The sequence below is a fragment of the Stenella coeruleoalba genome (genome assembly GCF_951394435.1).
Source record: "Stenella coeruleoalba genome assembly, chromosome: X".
Lineage (NCBI taxonomy): Eukaryota > Metazoa > Chordata > Mammalia > Artiodactyla > Delphinidae > Stenella > Stenella coeruleoalba.
In genome coordinates, this window is record NC_137152.1 from 25,963,766 (window position 1) to 25,978,671 (window position 14,906).

Below are 14,906 nucleotides of genomic sequence, written 5' to 3' on the forward strand. Positions count from 1 at the left end.
TATCTGAAAACTGGATAGCTGATGCATTTATTTTAGTTTGCCTATAGAAAATTTTAGTGAAGTTGATTATTTTTTCACCTCGTGTTAATGTAGCAGAGAGATTAGGAGGTGACTGATATTTCAAGGAGGAAAACGCTTAACGATTATAAATGCATAGCTGGAAATAAGAGTTTACACAACCCTAACCATGCCGGTTAATCAAACTGACCTTCTCTAGTACTAATACGAGAAGGTATTCTCAGAAACTCTTCGAAAATCTCTAGTAAAACAGTTGTTTTTCTTTCTAATTCAGGTGGAAATGACTGTGTTCCTGTAGAACACTCTAGGTCCCCTTAACGCTCAAATATTTCCTAATAGTTCAGGAATGGGAACTGTCTCTTCATCCACATCTTCACCCAGTGCCAGTGGGAGTTAAGGACAGTCTCAGAGCTTGAGTACTCATCACACTTACCAAACTTAGAGCTGAGGGGTGAAAAGAAAACCCTTTAATAAAAGCGGGTAGGGTTCGGGTTTGCTGTTTACTAACGGGTAGAAGCCAGTCCTACCAGGATTGTCAAAAAGGAAAACAGTGAAAGAAGGCTTTTCCCCCTTGAATCACCTGTGATTTTATGTGGCTCTTGCAGTGGATCTCCTGAGCCTGTCAGCTGCATGCGACGCCCTGGACCAGCACAACCTCAAGCAAAATGACCAGCCCATGGACATCCTGCAGATCATTAATTGTTTGACCACTATTTATGATCGCCTGCAGCAAGAGCACAACAATCTGGTCAACGTCCCTCTCTGCGTGGATATGTGTCTCAATTGGCTGCTGAATGTATATGACACGTACGTATAGCAGGCTTTCTCCAGACTATACCACTGGACACTTAGTCTACAGAACGGTGACGGTGTCATTAGCATCACAGCAGGGCTCCAGTCTAGAAATATGGTACTCAGGATGAAAGTTTCATGAAGCCATGTGACCTAATGCTATCCTCGTGATTAATCATTTTTGCATTTTTTTTTTTTTTTTTTGCGGTACGCGGGCCTCTCACTGTTGTGGCCTCTCCCGTTGCGGAGCACAGGCTCCGGACGCGCGTGCCCAGCGGCCATGGCTCACGGGCCCAGCCGCTCCGCGGCATGTGGGATCCTCCCGGACCGGGGCATGAACCTGCGTCCCCCGCATCGGCAGGTGGACTCTCAACCACTGCGCCACCAGGGGAGCCATCATTTTTGCATTTAATGGAACTGAAAAATACTTTGATAAGCTAGGAGGTAAGAACTAGAATGTAGAATGCTCTCATTAGATTAGAAAACAAACCAAACCCTGAGATACTCATTTTTCATATAGTAGAATGAGTCAGTGTGTAGCCATTAGTTCTTTCCCTTTCTTGCCTGTGAATTTCGAATTCCTCCGTCCTCTTCAGGGGTGGCTCCCTCTCACCGGCAGAAAGGGGTGTGCTCCTGGAGATGCTGACACACCTGTCACCAGCTCTGAATAGTGTTAGCTGACACTCGAGAGATTTTTTGCAGAAGAGTGTAAATTGATAAGCCAAAAAAAGAAAAAAGCCCTAGTGCAGCAAATCCAGATCCTCAAACTGGGGAAGTCTTTTTTTTTTTTTATAAGGATTTACGAAGTTTCACTTTGGCACCTCCATTCATCCCTCCCTCTTAGAAAACACTCGTTTCTTTTGGATTGCACATAGGAGAACTCCCCACTTTTGTCTTGAGCTTAATGAAGACAATTGAGGAAGGTAGCAGAAGGAATTGGTCTTAATTTCAACTGAATTCTTCTTAGACATCAAAATTACTATACGCCTGATTTCACATGTCAACAAGAACGTATTCGGCATTTGGAAATCTGGGAAGGTCTTCTGAAAGGAGTTGCGTAGCAACTATTTGCTTTTGCCTTTGGTGTAGATTTCTGCCACCTCCTGGATATAAATGTATACCTTTTTTTCTTTGTTATTTTGATAAGGTATTGCTTTTTAAGTTCCAAGATCACCTGGCTGTTGAATTCTCATCATTATCTACCAAGCCCTTGATCCTGTTGGATTTTAATTACAGATTATCCTTAGATTTGCTTTGATAAGGGTTTCTATTCAGGTCTTCCCTCAAATATATTTTGGCACCATTCTCTTTGCAGATGACGTACGAGCGGATTCTGAGTAGATAACTTCCCTTCCCTATGCCTGAAAATTATCTGGGGACAACTTTAACTCCTCGAAGACCTGAGTCACTATATAAAGTTTCTTAAACCTTGATTTGCCGTTTTAAAGAGGGAAAAAGATAAAATCTTCCAATGATAGTACTTTTGTTAACGTAGTAGGACCCGGGATTTCTGCTTGACTGATGGATTTAGTGAATTGCACCAGTTGAAAGCTGAGCATATCGCTCACCAAAAATAACCACTCTTGGGACCTATCCTTTGCAGTTATTCTACAGACTTTTTTTAACCGACATATATGGTTTAGTTGTTTTTCATAACAAAATAAAAGCTGAAAATCATCAAAAGACATTTTCTACAAAATGAAAAACTTCTCATTCTTTTAAGTTCTTCCCATGGGCAAAATGAACTTGTTAATAAATTTGTCATGTGGAATGGTTTCTATGTAAAGTGAAAGCATACCTATGTTAAAACACTGCTATAGCAATAGGTTATTTTTAAATTGCTCTTTAAGATCATCTATTCAAATGCTCCCTAATAGACTGTATCATATTTTTCTTGTAGGGAGAAACGTTCATATTTTATACTGTGTGTCTTGTGACCTGAAGTGATTAATTTTCTTCTCAATAAGGGGCAATCTGATGAATGTCTAAATGAGTCTTAAGAGAGCAGAGCAGTTAGTTGCTGGTATGTTTTGGCTTCAATAACTGAAGTAGGGGATTTTCTTAGTACATAGTAGTAGTTCTTCCCCTTATGGACATAAACCCAGGTGGCTCTCCATAGATGAATAAAAGGATATTCTTCTTATTTTTATGTAGAGAAACTCTTACCATTCAAGGAAGGGCTTTTAAGAATTGAAAACTTGGTAAGTGTTCACTGGTCGCGTTGGTCAAATTTCCATCGCGTTCTGGGTCATCAGCCAAAGAGAGAATGAACTCAGAAACATTCTTAATGATCTTAATAAAACAATGGTCAGTAGCGTTTCCATATCCAAGGTTTTTTCTCTTAACTAAGAAGTGTTTATCGTTCAGTAAAGTGTCAGTAATTGTTTTCTGCTTTGATTATTCATAACAGGGGGCGAACAGGGAGGATCCGGGTCCTGTCTTTTAAAACTGGCATCATTTCTCTGTGTAAAGCACATTTGGAAGACAAGTACAGATGTAAGTCGTGTATATGAACTCAGTATTCTTTTATTAATGTTGGCTAATTACCCCAGTTTTAGATGGGGAATAACATGGTGTTCTTATTTGACAGCAGGTTCCTCATGTGAGATGTAGAACTACTTTCAGACTGTCATAAAATGTGATGTGTGCCGCTCCATGTCAGATGTTAAATTGTAGTTATTTAAATAGAGAATGAGGATTAACTTCTCCAGTCCGAGTATTATTTTACATTACATTGACTGTGTCTGAGTAAAACACATGTTCCTCGGGGGTAAAGTGCGATTTCCTAACCCCTTTGTCTAAGTCAGGAAAATAAATGTGAAGGTTTAATCTGTGCACTTGCCTCGTCTTTGGATGAAACCTTCTTTATTTTATAATCATCTTACTGCGAGTTGTACTGACATACCCAATTCTGTGATGTGATTAACATTTTATTATTTGAGAGACAGCTTGCCATTTCTTACAGGGTAAAGAACACCTTAAAGAATTTCCTTTTGATGAGCTATTGGGCTCTTCTGCTCAAAATTTCTAAATCCAAATTAAAAGCAAATGCTAGAGGAGGGACAGTGGAGATGACTAAGTAACCATTCGTTCCCATTGTGAAGGAATGTACTTGTTTTTCCCCTTTAAATGCTCGTGAGAAATCTTTTCGGTAGGAATATTAAACAAACCTAGTGTATCTTGTCTTTTCTCTTTTCCCCTAAGGCCTAGCCACACAGGGATGTGGAGATGTGCTGAGCTTAAGGACGGGCAGGAGATAAAAGAGATTGAATTCCTCCAAAGCCACGCTGTGTCCTACTGCTCATTTCCCCCCTAGGAGTAAATTCCCACAAAATACACAAGCTCTTTTAGCTCTCACTTTTATGTAGTTTCCACTTGAGTTTTCTCATCCTAAGAACCCAAGAAAAAAGAACAGACCAGCTTTTGTTAGCCATTTGAAAATGTGTTTTGGATAAAACAGAATCTTTCTGTGGGCTTTCGTCCTTTAAATATCGTAGTTACTTGGGATAGGTATGGTACCAGAACGTCGTGATACTAACTTGATTCATCAAGGAAGCTTCCAGTTTGTGTTTCAAATAACTACTGAGAGGGAACAGGTTTGAGGTTGGCGGAACAAAACTGTTAACTTCAAGCGGGGCTATTTGAAGATCATTCATAATTCTGAACTTACGTGTGTGTACTGGAGAGACGAGAAAATGCTGTGAGAGGTCAATGTTGTTACTGCCATCTTAAATATCTCGTTAAAACATTTAATGTCTTAGAGTTTCAAGTGTGCTTATGAGTAGGAAAATATTCCGTGGATTTACTTTTTGGGCAACTTTTATTTGAATACAAGGTAGGATTAAAATAATTGTATTTCTGAGACCAAAACATGTTGCAAGTGTTTGGCGTATTCATTCATTCCTTGAATGCACGTATATTGGGCACCTGCTATCCTCCACCTGGCTGCTCTCCTACTGCACACATTTCCGGCACACAGTTGACCAAGATACGGTCCCAACCTTGAGGGGATGTCATTCTTCAGCCAAAAAGACACATATTAAATCAGTGACAGTGTAAAGTGATATGAGCTAATTACGAATATGTACAGCATCCTGTGGGAACATGTACGAGAAACTCAGTGATCGTATGACTTCATAAAGAAGGCCCAATTCTGATATATTTTGGAAGCTGCTGTCCGAAGGGGGATGGTGCTTTGGGCCCGTTCTGTGTTTCTTAAGGCTGAAACATTTATTTTATGATGGTGGTCACGTCATATATATAAAATATTTTCTAAAGTATTATGTTCTGGCTTAGGAAAAACTCACATGTCAGAACTGTACGTAAGCTCTCGTTACTTGCAGGGCTGTAGTTTATTTAAAAGTTGTCACACTTCATATATACACAGTGATGATTAACTTGATCCATAAAAATAATAAATGTGCAGCTTAGTGTACAGTAGAAGTACACGGTGGGAATATTGGCTGCTCTTGCGAATTGGTGCTGGAGTTGAGCTGGTCCTTAGATTCTGCTAACATCTACTTCGTTCTGCTTTTGGATGGTTGCAATTCTCTTTTTCCTTTTGTAGACCTTTTCAAGCAAGTGGCCAGTTCAACTGGATTTTGTGACCAGCGCAGACTGGGCCTCCTTCTGCATGATTCTATCCAAATCCCAAGACAGTTGGGTGAAGTCGCATCCTTTGGGGGCAGTAACATTGAGCCGAGTGTCAGGAGCTGCTTCCAATTTGTAAGTTATTCACCTTCTCAAGTAACATACTTATTCTTTTGTATTTTAGAAATTAATATAAAACCCCACAGAACTGTAGTTTCTCATGTTAGCTCTTCCATAGGCAGGTAGGTAAGGGATTTTTGATATTTGAAACCTCTGTAGGCAGTGGCTTCTGGAACTGTGGGTTTGGGGAGAGAGGACAGTGCAAAGGAAGGGAAAGAAATCTGCGTCTGCAGCCAGAACCCCGCAGTTGCTAAGATGTTGGGAGGGAAGGGAGTCTGCATGGTTTAGCGAGGGAGGAAGTAATCTCCAGCCAGAGAAATCCTTTGTAAAAAAGAAAATGACCTTTGTCTGTGAGTATCTTAGTCTCTTAGTTTTTTTTTTCTAACCTAATTCTGTCATCGTAGCCTTCTTTTCAGTAGCTGTTGGTAAATAGTTGACACAGCTATCTTTTTAAAAAAAAATAAATTTATTTATTTACTTTTGGCAGCATTGGGTCTTTGTTGCTACGCGCGGGCTTCAGTAGTTGTGGCTCACGGGCTCTAGAGCGCAGGCCTAGTAGTGGTGCATGGGCTTAGTTGCTCTGCGGCATGTGGGATCCTCCCAGACCAGGGCTCGAACTCGTGTCCCCTGCATTGGCAGACGTATTCTTAACCACTGCGCCACCAGGGAAGTCCCTAAAGTTTTCCTTTTGTAACTTTGACATTCCTCTACCGTTCCAAGGCCTGGATGGTGACTTCCCATAGGCTTACAAGCAGGTTGGAGGTTTGTACTCTCTGCTAATGTCTGTCACTAGCTCCACACACTCCTGTCCATTCTCCTTCGTATCCTGCTGCCCCAGTGCCTTTTCCACACCATAATCGGTGTCCCCAGAAATACCCTCTTCCTCCCAAGTGCCTCAGCACTCCGTTGATAGCCATTTAGTTTGTTTCTCTTTTTTGGTAAGATAGATAATGCTGCAGTGAACATCTTTATGTAGTTAGCTCTTTTCTTTGACACAAGTTTTTCCCTTAGGATAAATTCTCAGAAATGGGATTAACAGATATAAACAGTTTTGTGGCTTTTTTTGATACATATTACCAGATGGCTTTTTGTCAAAAGTTGTTTGTAGTACCACCAGCACTGAAGGAATGAGGTATTTGGAGTGTTACATTATTCACAGTGTTCTTATGTTGTTTTTCAAATGGTAAGAACTATTTTTCTTGTATGGGGTTTCTCGATCCGTCCGTGGTAATCTCATTACCGATAGAACTAGGTGTACAAATAACTGGGTTAGACCTGTATGTAGTCTGACCACAGACTAGGGTAAAACCATAGAAGGCCTTCTGGGCAGAACATTTTGAATATTTAGATATTTAGAGCACTTTTAGCATTCATTTAATAGTTCGCTGGGCAGAGTAAATAAATGCACACATAATAAGGCCACTTAATGTAGCATTGGGTATACTGTTTGGATCGTTTTGCCAAAATTATGGCAAATTGGCTGTAAAAGTAAAACAGATGTGGAGAGATAAATGCATTTTTTCACCTCATACTCAAATCTCCCAAAACATGAACAGACTGTCACTTCCTCTGGGTTTTTTCTTACATGTTGCTGCATTAACATTTCTACTCCAGAACGTAGACACAAGTAACTTTCACACAATGAATATTAATGGCCACAAATAGTCCAGATCCATTTTTTTTTCAAAACCCTATTATAAAACAACTTGCAGTGCTTAATTTTTTTTCCGAAGCGTTTTCTCTTCAGTCAAGTTTCAGTGACTTTTTACTTTCTAATTGTGAAACCACACACACACACACACACGTACACACACACGTGTTCGCATATACATATATACACAGCCGTGTATGTCTTGTGACTGAGGTTGAGAGTAACGGTCAGAGCTCGAACCTGCCGACAGCCATCTCTATTGAGAGACGGTTCCTGCCGCGAAGTCAGGCGGGCTGGCCTCAGGGCCACTGGAGCCATTGTCCTGTCACCTCGCGGAACTGATGGTGCTGCAGCCACCGTCACCCTCGCTGCAGACTCTGGCTCTCTCTGGTTTTTTTTTTTTATGTATCTGACATATAACATGGTGTGAATTTAAGGTGTACAGCACGTTGATTTGATGCATTTGTATATTGTAATCTGATTGCCATTGTAGCAGTAGTTAGTGCCATCACGTCATATAATTACCGTTTCTCTTTTGTGGTGGGAATAAGTAAGCTCTAGCCTCTTGAACTCGGTTGTCGGGACAAGGGGCTGCTGAACAGAAACTCTACTTTCCGTCGTGCCGTCCTCTTATCAGGAGCCCGGTCTGTTCCACGACTGCCTGTTGCATTCTCTTGCGGGATGCTTGCCTTCTTCACTCCCCTGCTTCCTCTTGTTTCGCTCTGTCCCTGTCCCTGTAACAGCTACACTCTCTTCTCAGCGTCAGAACTTTGAACTCAGTCCACTACCTGATCGCATAGTGGTTGAACACATCCTGGCTAGCCAGTCTCGAAGCTCTCAGAAAGGTCTTTTCTGAGACTGGGGGGAAATCTATCAAGATATTAACAGTGGTGACAGGACGGGGTTTTTTCCCTACTCTTTTGTATTTTCCAGATTTTCTTCTTTGAACATTTAGAATTAGAAAAAAAAAAATGAGTAAAGTGCTAACTTTTCTTTTTAAGGGAAAGAAGCATCTTTTGTGTGATTCCTGTTCATTGCCACTCATACGCTATTTTCAGGCCTTCTCATCACTTGCATAGATTATTGCACTGTCTTCCTAGCAAGCCTCCTCTAGACCCCCTGGTGCCTTTTGTCAGTCTCACTGCTCTCATACGGGTTTTAGAGAAGCGTATTCAGTGTATGACACCGTGCTTCGAAATCTTCAATTTCTTTTCACGGTCCACTGAATAAATCCTAATTTCTCTACTTAACTCTCAGACCTTTCCTGATCTGTTTCCATAGCTGCCCACGGTTTGCTTTCACTACCAAGTAACAGATTCTCCCTCCCATTTGTACTAACCATGCTTGTAAATAATACTGTTACTACTGCTACTGATGGTAATATTCTACTTTTGTTCACACAGTTCTCATTTAATCTTCCCAAACCCTTTGAAGAGAATAGAATAAGCAGGTTGGGGGGGTTGTTTTATGGGTTTTTTTAATAGATGAACAATTTATCAGCGCCCCTGCGTTTCCTCAGCTGGTGGAAGAGTTTGATTCCTAGTCCAGAGCGCATGCCTCCCCCACCCCCCCGCCCATTTTCCGCCTCATCCCCAAATATGCATTTTTTCATTTTAAGGCTCTCCAGCTTCCCAAGGTGAAATAACAGGCCTTTTTTTTCTGGGTCTCTGCTAGAATACATGATGCCATAACAAAATAGGGAACATAGGAGAGTTGGGGAGGAGAGGAATCCTCACTTTAAGACACGGAGCGTTGGCAAATTGGATGTTGCTAAAAGGCTGTGGTGCACGTCCTATGGGTACAGAGCCGGGTGAGGTTTATATTACTCAGATTTGGGGGCCCTCTCTACTTGGTAGGAATTGGCAGTCTGCGTGAACAGATCCATTGTGAATTCTTCCTTCAGAATTGGCGTCCTAGCCCTGGCGGGCTTTTCCTCAGCCAGGAGCTCTGGCTATCACCTTGCCTTTCGGAAACCATGCAGCATGCATGAAAATTCAATGTTTGCTGGAGGGAAAGATAACAGGAGTGATAATGCCCCCTGCCCTTTGTTTGAAGCATAAGACCTTGGGAATGGGGCCGGGCTGGTTCCTTCAGCAAGCTTGTGCTCAAAGGCTGTTCCTTCTACCAGCCTAAGGAAATGAACAGCAGGAAAGTACTTGTTTCTCCTACAAATACATTCCCTGCATCACAGAAGGAGAAGTTGACTTCAGACTGTAGTCTTTTTATTTCCTTTTTTTTTTTTGTCACCGACTAGAAAACTTCCTTCTTTTCAAGTCGGTACAGTTAGGAAAGTGTTGGCTTCTGGCTCAGACAAGGGCCTGGCAGGGACAGGAGGAGAGCAGAGCAGTGTTTTCACGTGCAGTGGTAGCTGGGTGATCTTTTTATAGGTTTCCTCAGCCCATCTGGGGATGGATGGCGGTGATGGTTGCACAACAGTATGTATACACTTAATACCATTGAACTATCCACTTAAAAATGGTTAAGATCGTAAATTTTATGGTATATGTATCTTACCACAATTTTAAAAAAAACCGAAAAACTTCTTAAAGAGAAAAGGAATTGCCAAGTCCAAATAAAATGCTTTGCCTATTTAAAAATCAGTATAGGTCCATCAAGGAATTATCCACGAGGCCAGGAAATGAAGTCATATCTGTGGGTTTTAAAAGGGAAAATTCACTATAAACGTATGGATTTGACAGTAGTATCTTCGCTGATATTAAAGGAGGCAACAGGATACGTTTCTACATTAGAAGCGTATGGCAGTCAACACGTGTACTGGGAAAATGACTCTTTTGGGCATTAGTAGAAGTAAAGATTTGAAACTAGTTTGTTTTGGAAATACAGCTTCAGTTAATGCATCATCGGGTTGATCTGCTTTCATATTCCATGGGATCTTCCCTGTTGACAGAACAGATTGATCCTTATGACCTCCGCAAGGCCGGGTCTGCCCTGGCAGTGAGTCAACAGGCTGCCCAAAGGAACCTGAGACATTGTCCACATCTCTCCTTCTTCAGATGAGAAAACTGAAACCCACATAGGCAGAGTGAATATTTTCTCCATTCTGCAATTATATTTATGTCAGAACTAGACATCAGGCCCAAGTTCCCTATGTTCCAAGCCAGCATTTCCTTCTGCTAAACCATCTGAGTAGAAATAAATGGCTTTAACCAGTTCAAATATTAGACTGAACGAAGAAAGTGTTAGCATGATCCTTTATGTGAATTTTAGGTTATAATAGGATATGTGGATAAATGAACACGCCTTCACCTACCCCAACACACATGTGTACACACACACTATGATCTGTATTTAAAATACTCTAATCCCAATTTCAGGTGTCTAGTCTACTTCCAAATGAAATGAAATAGTATTTCCTCTTAGGTGGGCAAAACTTTACGCTTTTAAGTGACTCCAGAAAAGAGTCATGTATCTGCAAATTGGTATTTGGCAGTGCCCTGAGAGGTACTCCCTTCTCCCCTCCCCCCGATAGTCTTTGTAGTATTTTCTGCTGTAAACATTGCAAGCACCTTATTGTTGAGACAGAATCGAGTGTACCAACTTTGTATTCAATATGCTTCACCTACAAGAGCTTGCGTGCCAAAAGTTGTTTATTCTGCATCTGTTTTCTGCCTCCTGTTGTATGCATGCGTTCAAAATGAATAAGTTGCTTTTTCATCTGTCTTCTGAGTTTTTATATTCCTCTGACAAAAATGAATATCATCTGTGCACAGTTGCTGTAATATAGAATGATACAGAAATGGGAATAAATTACCACCTCAACTGTCGAGAACTAGTGTGTGTGTGTGTGTGTGTGTGTGTGTGTGTGTGTGTGTGTGTGTGTGTGTGTGTGTGTGTAAATAGTAAATCATTCCAGGACATCTGGAGTAGTGAGTGGCAGAGTGGTTAAGCACATAGGCCCTGAAGCTGGCTGCCCAGGTTCAAATCCCAGCTCTGCTGTTTGCTGGGTGTGCAACCTTGGGCACATTTCTTGACCTTCCTGGCCCCTAAGCTCCTGGAGCAGTTGTGAGGATTAAGTGAGCGAATAGAGGCAGGGCACGTAGAGTGGTGGGCACATAGTTAGTTATGATTATCCGAAGTGTATTTTAACATGAGAATAGCCCACCAAGATCAACAATTCCTTTTATCCATAACCCAGCATCTGTAGATGAGAGTTTAGAGACTCTTGAGATGGTGTTAAAGTACCATGCCAGCACACTCCTTAACCAGCTTGCCGGCATTCCTCATGCCAATTGATCACATTTTACATTTCCCATCCTTAAAATAACTCCTAAAAAATCTGCTTTGCCTAGGTTTCCTTTGGCCGTTATGGGCCCTTTTGGGACCTCCCTGGCGGTCCAGTTGTTAAGATGCCGCGCTTCCACTGCAGGGGGCGCGGATTCGATCCCTGGTCGGGGAACTAAGATCCCGCATGCCTGTATGGAGCGGCCTAAAAAAACAAAATAAAATAAAGGTGTTCCTTCAAAAAAAAAACAATATGGGCCCTTTGGTCTTACGGACATTCTTTTTACACCCGTTTGGACTGATGGATACTCGCTAATAACTACGATATAAGTTACTAGGGCTTGGTATGTATAAGTAGAGCTAGCGTCACTGAGCTCCTACTGGGCCTGCTCATGGACAGAATTCCTGCAAATTTTGGGGAAAGACCTTTTATCAGGGTATTATCAGCATTGTCTGGAGTTCACTATTGGTTTTCAGTTGCTCTTCTTTTCTATTTTGACTATAAGCTGTGGTGGTTTACCTTCATAATTATGTCGTGGTTTATGCTGTTAACTTCTCCATGTGGAGTGGTAGATATTTTCTTCACCAGTGTTTCAAAGATAGGTTTGTGTTGGAGTTGAAACCTGTTTCATTTATACACTTACTGCTAAGGAAAAGCACATGTCATTCTGTTTCTGCTTTTTACCCTTCTAGAGCAGAAGTCTTTGTTAGGACCAAATTTTCCTTCCTCTCCTCCCCTCCCCTCCCCTCCCCTCCCCTCCCCTCCCCTCTCCCCCCTTTCCTACAAAAGCTGAGGCAGAGGTGCTAATGAAAGAAACCTTTTTTTTTTGAGAGCCATGCTTTTAGTTGGAAGTGTATTCTGGACTCCCTTTGATCAGTTCACCATTAATTCTAACTCAAACTGATACTTACCCACAAAGCTCAGAGAAACAAGGAAATATGAGTTCAACATTTACCATTTTCTTTTTTCCCATGTTTGTCACTGGCTTGTAAATTGGATTTTTTTAAAAAACATCTGTCTTTCTACGAAGATTATTTAAGATAAAGGGAAGTGCAAAACTTCTTCCTGGGACACCCTTATCTGTTTATCCAGGGTGTCTTGATACACTAACAGCTAAAGTGGTTTTTTTTTGTTTGCTTTGGGTTTTGGGGGAGGGCATTTGAAAAAATAGTAAAAAAAAAAAAAAAAAAAAATTCTAATTAGCTTTTTTTTTTTTTTTTTTTTTTTTTGGCGGTACGCGGGCCTCTCACTGTTGTGGCCTCTCCCGTTGCGGAGCACAGGCTCCGGACGCGCAGGCTCAGCGGCCATGGCTCACGGGCCCAGCCGCTCCGCGGCATGTGGGATCTTCCCAGACTGGGGCACGAACCCGTGTCCCCTGCATCGGCAGGCGGACTCTCAACCACCGCGCCACCAGGGAAGCCCTAGCTTTTTTTTTTAAGCTACATTAAAAAAATACAGTACAGTCTGTTCCAGTGTTCACTTCTCTGAGTTTAGACATATAGTTTTGTCACCACCACTACAATCAAGACAGAACATTTGCATCACCCCTAACATTCCCTCTTGTTTTGTTGTCATCCTGCCTGCTCCCAGTCTCTGTGTTCTGTTCCTATACTTTTGCCTCTTCCTGAACTGGATTTTAAATGATTGTAGGAGGCAGCAGTGGAAGAGTTAATGTGCTGTCTTGTACTTGAGCATAATTTGTCCTGATACCTACTTGAGAAAAGATATTCCATGATATCTACAGGCAGATATATGTGCTCTACCATGTATCTGTGAAAGTTTTCTGTTAAATAAGAACTCTCTAGCATAAATGAATAACATTGAGTATACTTACAGGTTTGCATAGATTTAAAAATTGTGCTTCTGTTCCCTGGAGCCATGGTGTTAATTGGTTTATTAGTCAGGTGGAGTGGAAAGCCTGAGGTCAGGACAGTTGTCCTTGAACATGTAAATGAAGAGCGGATAATCACTGTGTGTTACTGTTTGGGCTTATTTTATCTTTAATGGGTGATTCAGAGTCCTCATTAATATTTAGAGCAGTGACTGCTGGCCTCCAACCTGCTCATTATCTTCAGAACTTTAAATAAAATACTTGATTTCTACCCAAGACAGCAGTTATGGGAAGCCTTTTACTTCTTCTTGTCTCATGAACACAGCTGTTGACCTCTCAATCCTTATTTCAAACAAGAAAAATTTCTGGTAACGTTGGGCTTCTTCAACTCGTATTTATGGCTGAAAATTCATAGTCGGGTATCTGGGGAAAGCACATCTCGGCCGAGTATATGAGGGGACACATTAGAGCAATGAAGCTAAGGACAGGGAGGACATCAGTTTGGTGTTAGGTTTGTGTTTTGCGAGAAAACTAGTCCTGAAGAGTTTTTCACATTTTATACCATTGGTTATTAATGCATTTCCCCCTCCCCTATCACAGTTATCACAGTTCCTTACACTCTTGCCTTCCTTGCCCTCCCCCCCAGGAAGGGGGGTGCTTGGTGAGAAACAATGGTTTCCAACCAGTGTTTTATTTTGAAAAAATTTCAAGTATAAAGAAGAGTTGAAAGGATAGTATGATCAACACCTGTATGTCTCGTACATCTGTCCAACCCCCGGTTAGCGTTTTGCCCCATTTACATTTCACTTTTCCCCTGTATGTGTGCCTTTGAATCTACACACACAGACACATCTTTCTCCTTTACCATTTAAAGGTAAAAGGCCATCATACCATAAAACATAAACCCCTGAACATTTCACCATATATCTTGTTTCAAAAAGCCTTTCTCCTGCATAACTGCAATACTGTTGCCACACACAAATTTAACATTAAGTCAGTCATATCATCTAGCTTGCAGTCCACATTGAAATGTCCCCATGGCTTTGGAATGTTCCTTATTTCTGGTAGTTTTCTTCCAGGATCCAGTCAAGGTCTTTGTCTTTCATTGGCTTGTCATGCCTCTGTACTTTCACTTAATCTGAACAGTCTCCCAGCATTTTTTGGTTTTTTCATTCATGATATTGACATTTTTGAAGAGTCCAAGCAGCTTTCTTAAGAACGCCTCATATTCTGGATTTTTCTGGCTGTTTCTTTGGATTAGATTCAAGTTGAATTTTTTTGTTTTGGCAAGAGGACGACAGAGGCGCTGCTGTGTCTTTCCCACTACATCACAGCTGGAGGGACAAAATGACACTTGGTTCTTATCAGTAATGCTAAGAATGGTAAGGTGGTGTCAGATATTTCCATTGTAAAAGTGTCCTTTTCCCTTTGTAAATTAGAAAGTCATTCTTGTGATATTTTGAGCACTTGTGATCACTCTATTCCTCAACAGCCTTTCCCCCTATGGTTTTAGCCTCCATTGGTGATCCTTTTCTAATTCAGTGATTACATTAGTGGTCGCCTAATAGTGGTTTTCTCATTCTACCGTTTTTTCTGCACGTATTAGCTGGTTTTCTTCTGTAACAGAGCTCCCACTTTTCCCCTCTCTTTTTCTGAGTATC

General features: G+C 41.3%; 1 protein-coding gene across 25 annotated transcripts in view; it reads left to right on the forward strand.

Annotated features, from left to right (window-relative positions):
• Window positions 1-14,906, forward strand: part of DMD (dystrophin) — a 2,843,071-nt gene that overhangs the window by 2,739,428 nt on the left and 88,737 nt on the right. For all 25 annotated transcript variants that reach the window (XM_079909736.1, XM_079909735.1, XM_079909718.1 and 22 more), the window contains 3 exons: window positions 624-825; window positions 3,221-3,306; window positions 5,378-5,535. In XM_079909736.1, coding sequence (XP_079765862.1) covers window positions 624-825; window positions 3,221-3,306; window positions 5,378-5,535 — 446 coding nt within the window. The remainder of the gene's footprint in view (window positions 1-623; window positions 826-3,220; window positions 3,307-5,377; window positions 5,536-14,906) is intronic.